The sequence below is a fragment of the Rhinopithecus roxellana genome, chromosome 17 (assembly GCF_007565055.1).
Source record: "Rhinopithecus roxellana isolate Shanxi Qingling chromosome 17, ASM756505v1, whole genome shotgun sequence".
Taxonomy (NCBI): Eukaryota; Metazoa; Chordata; class Mammalia; order Primates; family Cercopithecidae; genus Rhinopithecus; species Rhinopithecus roxellana.
The window spans coordinates 39692080-39706918 of NC_044565.1; the positions used below are offsets into that span (position 1 = coordinate 39692080).

Consider the following 14839-nt stretch of genomic DNA (forward strand, 5'->3'; position numbering starts at 1 on the left):
AGCGAGAACCTGTCTCAAAAATAATAGGCCGGGCGCGATGGCTCATGCCTGTAATCCCAGCACTTGGAGAGGCCGAGACAGGCAGATCATCTGAGGTCAGGAGTTCGAGACCAGCCTGGCCAACATGGTGAAACCCTCGTCTCTACTAAAAATACAGAAAATTAGCCAGGCATGGTGGTGCATGCCTGTAATCTCAGCTACTTGGAAGGCTGAGGCATGAGAATTGCATGAACCCAGGAGGTGGAGGTTGCAGTGAACTGAGATGGCGCCACTGTGCCAGCCTGAACAACAGAATGAGACTCTGTCTCAAAACAAAAAACAAATAACAACAACAATAAAATAATAAATAAGAGCAAGGTCTTGTTTTCAGAAGAAATTCCTTACAGAGAAGATAGCTGATTTCTTCCAAAATGTTCTTGGTTTTATACACTTATAAATGAGACAAGAGGGCTTTCATTCATCTCTTCAGGTCAGTTTGAAGTCCCTTAATATATGTATGCCTTGGGGATTTCAGAAATTAAAGTGTTCAGACTATTCCTAGAGCATAATATGTGTGGTCTCAGAACCTAGGATTTTATTCTGCATTCCATGAGAATTAACCAGTACAGAAGAGGAATCGAGGTAAACTGTGAACTGTGCTCATAATTTCTGATTTGTCAGCTAAGCTAAATGTTATTTCTTTTTTTTCATTGACTTTGTAGAGATTGATAAGTTAAATGTTACATATGTAAGTTCTTATTTCTTAGATGATCTTTTAAAAAATTCCATTGCTTTTATTTAATTTTAGAAAGAGCGAAAAGGAAAGGATGAGAGAATACCAACGAGAACTAGAAGAAAGAGAAGAAAAATTAAAAAAGAGGCCACTGCTATTTGAAAGAGTTGCTCAGGTTGTGTTTATTGGAATTTAAGAGCTATTGTCAATTGTTGTTTTTTTTTTACAGCTTTAGCTCCTAAATTTACAGTCCATTTTGCTTATGTGTTACATAACTGTTGGGATACATTATTGTTGTTTATGTTGGCTTCATCATATCAGCCAATGAGTAATTTTGCTTAAATCCGAGCATTTAACCAAGTGTGGTGGTGTGCACCTGTAGTCCCAGCTACTTGGGAGGCTCAGATGGGCAAATTGCTTGAGCCCAAGAGTTTTGGTCCAACCTGTGCAACGTAGCAAGACCTCATCTCAAAGAAATAATCTGAACATTGAATCTTTTTGATGAAGCACATAAGTTTGATAAATAACATGCCAATCCAGCAGTTTGTAAAATAATTTTGCAAGCTGTTTTCTAATGGCTGGTCTTTTTTGAGTACAAATTTGGTTAGCTATTAAGATGAGGCTTCATGACATCACTTGGAGGTCTTTGAAGAATTAAAAAAATGAAACAAAATGGCTAATTGAATCAGAGTTATTTCTGCCAGTTTTTTTTTTAAGTGAGTCTGTAATTCGGTCTTCTCTGCAATTACTAAAAAACTTCCTTTCTATAAAAAAAACAAACTAGTCTTATAGACAGTAGACCCTGAGTTTACTCAGTTTATGCCCAGTTTTATAATCTTTCCCTTAAGGGAGATTTGTTCATTTTAGGTCATCTTCTCCTTTATCCCGTAGGGGAGGCATCTGTACGGGTGACATGGCTTAACAATTGACAAAATCACTGGAGGTTGCAGGTTCTAAATTGTGAATTTGAAGCTGTTATAATTGGACAATAGACAGTTGGAGAATTTACCTGTAACAGATGAGCATGGTTACAGAACTGTACTTGTCAGTGACTCAGTGAGGACAGTGGACATGTATTGTGGGTGAATCTGCACATTACAGTCTCTCAAAGTTACATAATCTTTTTGCTCACTGATCTAGATATAATTTTATATAATGCCTTTCATTTTAAGGGATGGATTTTTTTAACATCTTTATTTCAACTTTAGGGGGAAAAATCATTTTAAGCTGTTCTACATTATAATCATAAAGTGATTGGCTTTTGGCCCAAAGACATTATCTCCAGCTCTGAACTGCAAGTTTTTTGTTTTTGCTTTTTACACTGCTTCTGGGTTTTTCTTATTTATTTTAATTTTTTTCAACTTTTATTTTAAATTCAAGGGGTACATGTGCAGGTTTGTTACAAGGGTATGCCAGGCACTGTGGCTCATGCCTGTAATCCTAGCCAGCATTTTGGGAGGCCGAGGCAGGTGGATCACCTGAGGTCAGGGGTTCAAGACCAGCCTGGCCAACATGGTGAAACCTCATCTCTACTAAAAATACAAAAATTAGCCGGGCATGGTTTTGTGCGCCTGTAATCCCAACTACTTGGGAGGCTGAGGCAGGAGAATTGCTTGAACTTGGGAGGCGGAGGTTGCAGTGAGCTGAGATCTCATCATTGCACTCCAGCCTAAGCAACAAGAGCGAAATTCCATCTCAAAAAAAAAAGGGGGGGGGTATATTGTGTGAGCTGGGGTTTGGGGTATGATTGAACTCATCACCCACGTAATGAGCATAGTACCCAATACGTAGTTTTTCAACCCTTGCCCTCCTCCCTCCACTCTCCCTCTTATATTTTCCAGTGTCTGTTGTTCCCATCTTTATTTCCATGTGTACCCAGTGTTTAGTTCCACTTGTAAGTGAGAACATGTGGTGTTTGGTTTTCTGTTTCTGCTTTAGTTTGCTTAGGATAATGGCTTCCAGCTGCATCCATGTTGTTGCAGAGGACATGATTTCATTCTTTTTTATGGCTGTGTAGTATTCCGTGGTATATGTGTAACATATTTTCTGTATCCAATCCACTGCTGATGGGTTGGGTTGATACCATGTCTTTGCTGTTGTGAATAGCACCAGCACTTGTTATTGTCTGTCTGGTTTTTATAAAAAACTATTTTTAGAGACAGGGTCTCACTCTGTTGCCCAAGCCAGTGCAGTAGTACAATCTCACTGTAACCTTGAACTCCTGGACTCAGATGATCCCCAGTATCAGCATCCCCAGTAGCTGAGACAAAGGCCCACACCATCATGCCAGCTAATTTTATTTTTTGTAGAGACTGGATCTCACTGTATTGCCCAGGCTGGTCTTGAACTCCTGGCCTCAAGTGATCTTCCCATCTCCACCTCCCAAGTTGATGGGATTATAGGCATGAGCCGCTGCACCTAGCTTTTGTCTGTCTTTTTGTTACAGCCTTCCTAGTGGGTATTGTTCAGTAACATTCTTTCAACTGTTCTTTTATCTTTTTCATTACAGACTCTATCTACTAGCTTATTGATATGATAGGTGAGGATTTAGCTGTTTTACCACATTCTCTCAGAAGCACACTTACCTTCCCTTTCTCTGTCTTTCCATCCTTCCATTTCCTAGTCAGCTCTATCACAGATCAGAATTCATTGTTATGACTTAGTAAACAATGTTAGCAGCTGAGCCCTATATTATTATCATCACATTTTCTTTTTCTTTTTTTTGAGACAGCCTTGCTCTGTCACCCAGGCTGGAGTACAGTGGCACAATCTCGGCTCACTGCAGCCTCTGCCTCCTGGGTTCAAGCCATTCTCCTGCCTCAGTCTCCTGAGTAGCTGGGATTACAGGCGCGCACCACCACGCCCAGCTAATTTTTTTTTGTATTTTTTAGTAGAGATGAGGTTTCACCACGTTGGTCAGGCTGGTCTCGAACTTCTGACCTGATGATCCTCCCACCTTGGCCTCCCAAAGTGCTGGGATTACAGGTGTGAGCCACCGCGCCCGGCCCATCACATTTCCTTTAAAAAACTTTTTCCTTGTGTTAATAATTACTAATTTTGTTTGGTCCTCCCCCCACCTTCCCTCATTCCCTGCCAATGTATATATTATTATTATTATTAAATTTTTTCTGTTAGCTCTCAAAAATCCCCCTCAAACAGTTAAACACATTGTTAATTCATCAGTTCCTTTCCTCCCCTGGAGCCCACAAGTGTCCTGCTCCACTTTGGAATGGTTTCTGTCTAGGCCAGCAGTCCTCAACCTTTTTGGCACTAGAGACTGGTTTTATGGAAGACCATTTTTCCACAGACCAGGGTTGCATGGGGTGGGGTGGATGGATGAGGGACTGGATCATTTCTGGATGGAACTGTTCCACCTTACATCATCAGGCATTAGATTCTCATAAGGAGCATGCAACCTAGATCCCCGGCATGAGCAGTTCACGATAGGGGTCACGCTGCTATGAGAATCTAATGCTATAGGAGGCAGAGCTCAGGTGGTAATGCTAACCCTCCCACTGCTCACTTCCTGCTGTGTAGCCTGGTTCCTAACAGGCCACAGACCCGTACCTAGTTCGTGGTAATGACCCCTGCTATAGGCCTCTGGCATAAGTGACATTTTAGGACCTTTTTCACTGTTACACTGGGGATTAGTTAGATATTAACCTTCTGGATTTATCTACATTTCTTGTATTTCTTTTAAAGTCACTGTTAGTTTATTCTGGTTCTGGAAGATTTCCTCAAATTTATCTTCCAAATCTCCATTTTTTGCTCACCTAATGAAAAATGACATAATTTCCAGAATACTTCTCATTTATTAAATGTTCCTTTGGTATTTTTCATGGGTGCAGTACCCCCCCCCCTTTTTTTTTTTTTTTTTTTTTTGAGATGGTGTCACTCTGTCCCAGGCTGGAGTGCAGTGGCATGATTGCTGTTCGCTGCAACCTCAACCTCTTTTGCTCAGGTGATCTTAACCACCTAAGCCTCCCAAGTAGTTAGGACTATAGGCACAAGCCACCATGCCAGGCTAATTTTTGTATTTTTTGTAAAGACAGGGGCCTTACTATGTTGTCCATGCTGGTCTTAAGCTCCTGGGCTCAAGAAATCCTCCTTTCTCAGCCTTCCAAAGTGCGGGATTCCAGGTGTGAGCCACCACACCCAGCATATCTTTTATATCTCTGCGCATACTGGTGATGTTGTCTCAGTTTCCTTCAAGTTTCTTTTTCTCTTTTTTAGCCTCTTGTCTATCATATTAGAAGCTTTCCTCAGATTTTCTTTGGTTGTTTGCATTTAAGAGGGAGATTGTACAAAGTTATTTGGAAGCTAGTTTCTATTGTTTTTTGTGAGGTTGCTGAAAGACAAGGGCTCCGCTAAGCACTTTCTATGCATTATCTTAACTGACCTTTACACTGCTCCTGTGAAGTTCTTATTTCACAGATGAGGGACATCTTGAGGCTTAGATGATACAACCAGAAGAAGGGGAACCAGGATTCAAACCCAGATCTGGCTGTCTTCGTGTGATTGTTTTATCTGTCATCTTGTTTTCCTGCCCCCTTCTCAACAAATGCTTTTTGAATATCAGAAAATCCCTTGAGACTCTTAAAGTCAGATAGAAACAAGACAGACAAATGTAGTCATTCAAGACACACAACTGCAGCAATTACAGATGTGTATTGAGACAAAATTGTCAATATGATTGTTTGGGAGGTTGGGGGAATGGTCAGATTGATATATTCTTTTTTTTCTATTAACCTCAATTCCGGGGAGCCAGGTACATAACCTGGGAATACTAATATTTGTGTTAGTGACATGTGAGGCTTGTTCCAAGAGGTCTAGGAAAAAAAAAGGAAAGTAAATAAAATGCTAAATTAAAGGAATCATTATGGATGATACTATAAAACCAGAAAGAAAGTATGAGGTATTATTTGGGAAGACCAAAAATTGAACACATATACAACAATGATTTATTATAGTGCTGTTTGTCCAAGAAATATCTTTTTCTTTTTTTTTTTTTTTTTTTTTTTGAGAAAGAGTCTCACTCTGTCACCAGGCTGGAGTGCAGTGGCGCAATCTCAGCTCACTGCAACCTCCACCTCCCGGGTTCAAGTGATTCTCCTGCCTCAGCCTCCTGAGTATCTGGGATTACAGGCACGTGCCACCATGCCTGGCTAATTTTTTTTTTTTTTTTTTGAGACAGGGTCTTGCTCTCTTGCCCAGGCTGGAGCACAGTGGCGCAATCTCCACTCACTGCAAGCTCCGCCTCCCGGGTTCACGCCATTCTCCTGTCTCAGCCTCCCGCTAATTTTTTTTTGTATTTTTAGTCGAGACGAAGTTTCAGCATGTTGGTCAGGCTGGTCTCAAACTCCTGACCTTGTGATCCGCCCACCTCAACTTCTCAAAGTTCTGGGATTACAGGCGTGAACCACCACATCCAGTCAGAAATATCTTTATATTAGAAAAATTAGGCCAGTGACTCACACCCTGTAATCCCAACACTTTGGGAAACTGAGGGGGCAGGATCATTTGAGGCCAAGAGTTTGAGACCAGTGTCTACTGTTCTCGTTTTTTTTTTTTTTTTTTTTTTTGAGACAAGGTCTCACTCTGTCGCCTGGGCTGGAGTGCAGTGGTGTGATCTCAGCTCACTGCAACCTCTGCCTCCTGGGTTCAAGCGATTCTCCTGCCTCAGTCTCCCGAGTAGCTGGGATTACAGGTGCGCACCACCACACCTGGCAAATTTTTTTGTATTTTTAGTAGAGACAGGGTTTCACCATGTTGGCTGGGCTGGTCCCGAACACCTGACCTCAAGTGATCCACCTGCCTCGGCCTCCCAAAGTGCTGGGATTACAGGCATGAGCCACCGTGCTTGGCCTACTTGTTCTCATCTTCATATCTGTGTGTACCTAATTCCTCCCCATTCAGCTGGTCATTGAGAAACCTGTCAAGTTTTCTTCCTAAATAATTTTTGGATCTGCCCTTCACCATCCTTGATGGTGAAATGCCAGGTGGAACCTTTATTTCCTATCTGAATCATAATAGTTTGATTGATTTTTCTGCCTTGCTCTTTGCAGAACCATTCATTATATCTTCACCTTACCATTTCCATTCCCCTACTAACATGTTAACCCTGGGTAGACAGTTAATAAGCCTTTATAACAGGGGCAATCATCCATTCTCACCAATTCCATTTATTCTCATTTTCAATGAATGATATCAAGGGGTCTTCTCATTAACTCCTCAAATAGTATATACAGAGTTACTGTGGCAGTGAATCACCATTGCTTTTTTTTTTTAGTACATTTTTTTTCCTGCAGTGTATTTTGCTGGAACTATTGCTGCTAATTAACAGTTGGTTTTATTAAAAACCATTTTAATAGCTTGCAGCTATTTGCTTTGCCCATTTATAGGAGTTAATTGTGGTCTCGCTCCTGCTGAGTGATTCCCTAACACAATATGCCTGTGATTCTTTACAGAATAAACTATGTTGTCCTGTTTCTTGGAAATCACAGAATTAATTAACTGAGAAGAAGTTAGATTGAATTTTAAACCAAAGTCAGATGAAGGCTTACTGGCACAAATTTTGACTAATGTCTTATATATTTAATTGCTGAAGTCAAAATATACTATTGGTAATGCATTCAGAGCTAGGTTTGGGGTTTCTTTATTCTTCTCTGTAGTCTTTAGGGTATAGTTCTTATTTCTCATTTTGCCCTTCCTTTCAGTTCCCTAAGGCTTGTCTGTTGATATTCACAGACTCTGGATGGGTTTTTACTTACTTTTCTAAAAAATATTATTGTTATTCACAGTGAGTGCATTTTAGCAGCAGTTTGAGTGCTTCTTTTTCAGTTTTCCAGAGTATCAGGAAATGCACTGGTCATAGTTTTATCCATTGTAATCAGTCCTTGCTATTTCGGGTTCTCCTGTGTAACACTAGACTCCATCGTCCCTCATTATACTAGATTTGGCAAATATCTGACAACTACATTGCTCAAGTCAGGCTTTAGGTCACCTTCAAATCCTAGGACAACCATTACCACTTAGAGAAAGCAGCATGATGTAATATAAAAGACCTAGGAAATGGTCAAGAGACTTGGTTCTACCACTCACTAGCCTTGTCACCTTAATCAAACAATTTCACCTTTGAGGCAGGGGCCGGGGGAGATTTGGTTTCTTTATTGATTAAATATGGGGGTTAGACTGGGTGCTCCTCCACACACTTCCCGGTATGAATGCCATTGGTACATTGGAATTGGGCTAGTCCTAGTCGCCTTGCTTTAGTTGGAGGTCCAGAGGGCAGTTCTTGGCCCTCTCACAGTTCAGATCCACTCATAGGAGCTAAAATGGACTAAAGTCGAGGCACTAGTGTGAACCCAGGCACTTTGTGACTCCATAAAGCCTGCCATCTCTGGAACTGTGATGACTTCAGTTTGACCCAGGTATGAGAGAGTCATCACAATTCCAACAGATCTTAAAGCCAGGAAGTGACATTCTACAGATTTGAACCCAGTTCTAAATTCATATTGTTTTCGTTATATCCCTTGCTTCCTCCACAGAGTAAAGATTACAACACTGGTGCTTTTATCATCTTTAATGAATTGGGGATATGGCTTATAAAGAGTACAAATTACAGTAGATACATAAAATAAAAGAATTTGGCTGGGCACCATGGCTCATGCCTATAATCCCAGCACTTTGGGAGGCCAAGGCTGGTGGATCACTTGAGCCCAGGAGTTTGAGACTATCCTGGACAACATAGTCCCATCCTACAAAAAAATACAACAAGCCCCATCCTACAAAAAATACAAAAATTAGCTGGGCATGGTGGCGCATGCCTGTGGTCCCAGCTACTCCAGAGGCTGAGGTGGGAGGATCGCTTGAGTCCAGGAGGTTGAGGCTGCAGTGAGTTGTGTTCACACCACTGCACTCCAGCCTGGGTAACAGAACAAGACCCTGTCTCAAAAAGAAAAGAAAAGAAAAGAAAAGAATCCTCTGACAACAATTATTGCATGAAATCTTTTTTTCAGATATCTGTATAAACAGTCATAAAAGTATACAAAACCTAGGTACAATATAAAAAATAATTATAGATCAATCTAATGTGGCCGCCACCCATGTTAACAAACCATTGCCAGCACCCCAAAAACCCTACATGCCCCTTGCAGATCACAGCCCTTCTACCTCTCCCCAAGAGGTAACCACCATTCTGGCTCTCAGGATAAGTACTTCCTTGTTTTTCATTGCAATTTTACAGTGTGTGTACCTATCCTCAAATAATATAGTTGTTTCGCCCATTTCTGAACTTTATATAGATCATACAATATGTACTTGTTAGTGCTTTGCTTCGTTTGCTCAGTATTATATTTGTGAGATCCATCCATGTTGTGGCATGTAACGGTAGTTCATTCATTTTCATTGCTTTATTTTACTCCATTATAGGAATAGACCACAATTTATCCATTCTTCTGCCAATAGATATTTGGGTGATTTCCAATTTGGGGTTATTGAAGGACAGTACTATCCTGACCATTCTAGTACATGTCCTCCCTTGGGACACATATGTGGGAGCTTCTCTGGGCATATTCCTAGGAGTGTAATTGTTAGTCTTAGGGTATGCAGATTTTCAGCCAACTGTGACTGCTGAACTTAATTATCACTGGCACTTTTAATCCATACATTTTTAATGAAAATTTAAAGTCTTCTGTTCTCGTCTAAAAGGGTTTGTCTTTCCTATAGAAAAATGCAAGAATGGCAGCAGAAAAGCATTATTCTAATACCCTAAAAGCACTAGGAATATCTGATGAGTTTGTTTCAAAGAAAGGCCAAAGTGGAAAAGTACTTGAGTACTTCAACAATCAAGAGACAAAAAGTGTCACTGAAGACAAAGAAAGGTAACATGTATAAGATGTCTGAATGGCTTACCTTTGAAAAATTATTACCTGCAGAAAAGCACAATTTTATACTATATGTATTTTTTGTTCTATATTGTTTTAAAAAGATCTTTTACCCAATAGTAAGACATGTGCACTGTTGTAAAACATACTGATATTTTAACATGTTTGACACATTAACGTTCACATGAAGTTATTTTATTTTTAAAGCAGAATAAGATTTCTTACTGACATAAGTAACAAAAATAATAGCATGCTTTCAAATGAAGTTTAAAGAATCAATCACTCAAATTTTGAAACAGGGCGGGCATGGTGGCTCACGCCTATAATCCTAGCACTTTGGGAGGCCGAGGCAGGTAGATCACAAGGTCAGGAGATTGAGACCATCCTGGCTAACACGCTGAAACCCCATCTCTACTGAAAATATAAAAAATTAGCCGAGTGTGGTGGCGGATACCTGTAGTCCCAGCTACTCGGGAGGCTAAGGCAGGAGAATGGCATGAACCCGGGAGGCGGAGCTTGCAGTGAGCCAAGATCGCACCACTGCACTCCAGCCTGGGTGACAGAGCGAGACTTCATCTCAAAAAAATAAAAAAATAAAAATTTTTGAAATAAATTAGTTTTCAGGAATATTAAATTTCTCAATGGGCACTTTTATAGCATTTTCTTTCTTTCTTTTTGAGCTGTCTTGATAACAAATTGGAATTCATACACTTGAGGAAGACTGGCTACATGGTGGCATACTTGCAGAGGGTTTGTTTACTTTTAAACTAACTCATTTTTCCTTTGAAAGATTGATAAATTTCTTCCCCTAGCTTTAATGAAGAAGAAAAAATAGAAGAAAGAGAGAATGGGGAAGAAAATTATTTTATTGATACCAACAGCCAGGATTCTTACAAGGAAAAAGATGAAGCCAATGAAGAAAGTGAAGAAGAGAAATCTGTTGAAGAATCACACTGAATCATCAAGGTCTCCTCTCTATGCCCTTGCTGTTGTTTGCAGCGTCAGGGTGTCAGCAGCTGCATTTGTGTTTAGAACATCTGTGGGGATGCCTCTGATATGTGCAGGGCTGTTGATCAAAGTCATCTGTAGCCTGAAAAGCCCGAATCCAGCTGATTGGTCATTTGATCAGTTAGAGTAAGGCTTTGCCTATTCAGTTTTAAAAATCATTGTATATGATCTGTTTGCAACTATGATTTTGTATTTTTAAAAAGTTTTTCAGAACCACAGCTGTCACAAACTGATTAGTTTTAAAAAAAATACATTATTTCATTAATTTTACTGGAAAAAATGGCGTGGTATTGAAAGCAGAGAGAAGTATTGGTCTTTGGTGATTTACTTTTTAAAAATTTTGGAAAGTGTGAATCAGTAAGTATTTTTAATTATACTATTTGCCCATTCTTTTTCTCTGCAATACATTTCACATAATAAATCCTCGAACTTGTTTTGCTGCTCTGAGCCATTTTTAAAAGTATAGAAAAAAAATAGATACTTGCAAATTTACATTTATTTTTGCACTGAAAGTTTACTGTTAAATTGTCTACACCATCATCCCTTTTTCTTTTTATCCTTAGTTCTAGTCCAAATTATTTTTTATATTATTGGGAAAGTTTTTATACTAGCTTTTTTAACCCTATGTACTATTACAGATGGAAGTAATTATGGCATGTGCTAAATTGGGGGCAAGTATCCCTGTTTTATATATGATGAAATTGTGCATAATAACTTGGCTAAGGCAAGTCTTCAAAGTAATTCAGATTTAATTCTTTACTGCTAGACCCAGTTGTGTTCAACTTTTTACATATTATTGCCAACATGCTTTGTCTCTCTGTTTACAGTGTTAATCTGATTTTATAAATCTATAATTTTTTTCTTTAAGCAAATTTTTGTTTTAAAATTTGAAGTCAATCATAAAGATAATACAGCATAAGACATTTTCTTCTCTAAAAACAATCAGCATCATTTTAAAAGGATGAACTAATACAGGTGTATGTAATAGCAGTGTTTCCCAACTGGCAATGTATGCTTTAAATTAAAAAATAAGGTCGTTTTTCTCCATCAGGGGCAAATGTTTACTTGTAATTTTCTCCTTACAGTTCGTGTTAAGTTGCTTTTCACTATTGTTATATTGTAAACTCCTTGGGAGTTGGCACCACTTAAAAATTCATCTTTGTATTCCCTTAATATTTGGCACAGGATTGTACATATGGCAGGTACTTAATAAAGGTTTGAATGAATGTGTAGATGAATATGGTTTTTATATACTTACAGCTACTTCAGAATGAGTACACATGGGATTAAAAACATTTCCCTCCTAGCTCATTGGGAACCTGTGAAACACAATCTGCAAATTGTAATAGTGCTTAAAACATTACTTGCTTTCAAGGATTCACTCCACGGCCTGTCCCTTCTCAATTTCATAGGGAGAGTGTGGGCTTTGGTCATGAAACACTTGGCTTCAGGACCAATCTCGTTTTCTTACCTTTAAAAAAATGGGAATAGTACCTATCTTGAGTGGCCCTGGGAAGGACTGGATAAAATCATGTATGGAAAGGTCTTTGCAAACTGTGATATTCAAATGATGGTGTCAGAAGACAGAATATTCCTGAGGAAACTATTAACTTAAAATACTTGTACTTAAATGAGATACACTGTGATTTAAATATTATTTTGTTAGAAATAACTTTTGAAGCACTTTGTTAGACATGATCTGGTAAACACAGAACCAAAGTTAGAGAGAGAGAGACACTGACAGCTTCAAATCATTCTATGCATATCACTGTTTTCTTAAGAAAGCCGTCAAGGCCGGGCGCGGTGGCTCAAGCCTGTAATCCCAGCACTTTGGGAGGCTGAGACGGGCGGATCACGAGGTCAGGAGATCGAGACCATCCTGGCTAACACGGTGAAACCCCGTCTCTACTAAAAAAATACAAAAAACTAGCCGGGCGAGGTGGCGGGCGCCTGTAATCCCAGCTACTCGGGAGGCTGAGGCAGGAGAATGGCGTAAACCCGGGAGGCGGAGCTGGCAGTGAGCCGAGATCCGGCCACTGCACTCCAGCCTGGGCGACAGAGCGAGACTCCGTCTCAAAAAAAAAAAAAAAAGAAAGCCGTCAAATTGACGGCTGAAAGATTACTTTAGCAGGTCACATTACACTGTGATGGTCAGAAGTCAATTGGTTAAATTAAACATGTTTTCAGGTGTTAGGTAACTGAAAATTTTTTACATTTGTATCATCTGAATTGGCTCCAGAATTCCTTTTGCTTATGGGATTTTACTTTATACAAGATTAACCTAACATCAAGAAAAAGGTTATGCTCTTTTTTCTTTCATAATATTACTGGATACCCTATGACTTCATATGTATTTCTGCAGAAGAAATGGCCTGGGGACTGTTGGAGAATTAAGTTATTTTAGACATACACAAACACACATGTATATATGTATCTATATATATGATGGAAGGCTGGATACGGTGGCTCATGCCTGTAATCCCAGCACTTTCAAAGGCAGAGGAGGGCGGCTCACTTCAGGTCAGGAGTTCAAGATCAGCCTGGGCAACATGGTGAAACCCTGTCTCTACAAAAAATACAAAAGTTAGCCAGGCAGGGTGTCATGCACCAAGTAGTCCCAGATACTCGGGAAGCTAAGGTGGGAGGATTGGTTGAGCCCAGGTGGTTGAGGCTGCAATGAGCCCTGATCATGCCACTCTAACCTAGGTAACAAAGTGAGACCCTGACTCAAAAATAAAATATATATATATGATGGAAAATTTCACTTTTTTTTTTTTTTTTTTTTTTTTTTTTGAGACAGAGTCTCTCACTCTTGCCTAGTCTGGAGTGCAGTGGCGTGATCTCGGCTCATTGCAACCCTTGCTGCCCGGGTTCAAGCGATTCTCCTGCTCCACCTCCCAAGTAGCTGGGATTACAGGTGCCTGCCACCACGCCTGGCTAATTTTTGTATTTTTAGTAGAGACGTGGTTTCACCATCTTGGCCAGGCTGGTCTTGAACTCCTGACCTCGTGATCCACCTGCCTCGGCCTCCCAAAGTGCTGGGATTACAGGCGTGAGCCACCATAACCGGCCATCAATTATTCTTTTACTCTGTTGAGTTGGTCTACACAATAAAACAAATGGGCATGCCTTTAAGGGTATCTGGTATTTTTCTCTTACACAGTATTTCCCAAGTTAATTCTAGTTACTTGAGAATAGCAAAGATTTCAACATTTGGACCTAGGCAATAAAAAGTCATTAACTTCAGGCCGGGTGTGGTGGCTCATCCCTGTAATCCCAGCACTTTGGGAGGTTGAGGCAGGCGGATCACCTGAGATCAGGAGTTTGAGACCAGCCTGGCCAACATAGTGAAACCCCGTCTCTACTAAAAATACAAAAAAATTAGCCAGGTGTGGTGGCATGTGCCTATAATCCCAGCCACTTGGGAGGCTGAGGCAGGAGAATCGCTTGAACCCGGGAGGCGGAGGTTGCAGTGAGCCGAGATTGTGCCACTGCACTCCAGCCTGGGCAATAAGAGTGAAAACTCTGTCTCAAAAAAAATAAATAATAACTTTATAAAAATTACCGGCTGCGCATGGTGGCTCATGGCTGTAATCCCAGCACTTTGGGAGGCCGAGGGGGGCAGATCACGAGGTCAGGAGACCAAGACCATTCTGTCTAACACGGTGAAACCCCATCTCTACTAAAAATACAAAAAATTAGCCGGGCGTGGTGGCGGGTACCTGTAGTCCCAGCTACTCGGGAGGCTGAAACAGGAGAATGGCGTGAACCCGGGAGGCGGAGCTTGCAGTGAGCCGAGAGCGTGCCACTGTACTCCAGCCTGGGCGACAGAGCGAGACTAAGTCTCAAAAAAAAAAAAAAAAAAAAATTACCTCATTGCTTCAAAGAAAAATGTATGCCCTTCTCAACTATCACATATGTGTATATGTGTGTTTTCGTGGTTGTTTAGAAGGGAGCAAGTTATTGTGAAATGAAGTTTTTGTCAATTTGACAAGATTTAGACTATAATATTATAGTGTCAAAGTTATTACTTTGTCCTAAATGCTTTAGGCAGTCTCATTTCTTGTCACTAATATGTAGTCCTGATGTGGCCTATGGTTGGCTAACTTACCTGTATTGTTAGAAAAGTTATAGGAATAACTTTTTTATTTTTTTTTATTTTTTATTTTTTTTTGAGACGGAGTTTTGCTCTGTTGCCCAGGCTGGAGTGCAGTGGCCGGATCTCAGCTCACTG

At 40.2% G+C, this 14839-nt stretch overlaps 1 protein-coding gene across 4 annotated transcripts in view; it reads left to right on the top strand.

Annotated features, from left to right (window-relative positions):
* FAM161A (FAM161 centrosomal protein A) overlaps window positions 1-11843 on the top strand; it is a 30243-nt gene extending 18400 nt beyond the window's left edge. For 3 of the 4 annotated variants that reach the window (XM_030920685.1, XM_010384442.2, XM_010384443.2), the window contains 3 exons: window positions 788-887; window positions 9440-9594; window positions 10410-11843. In XM_030920685.1, coding sequence (XP_030776545.1) covers window positions 788-887; window positions 9440-9594; window positions 10410-10554 — 400 coding nt within the window. In that variant the 3' untranslated portion in view covers window positions 10555-11843. Of the gene's footprint in view, window positions 1-787; window positions 888-9439; window positions 9595-10409 lie in introns of those variants that run through there. The other variant, XM_030920686.1, reaches the window with a different exon arrangement.
* Window positions 11844-14839: the final 2996 nt, after the last annotated feature.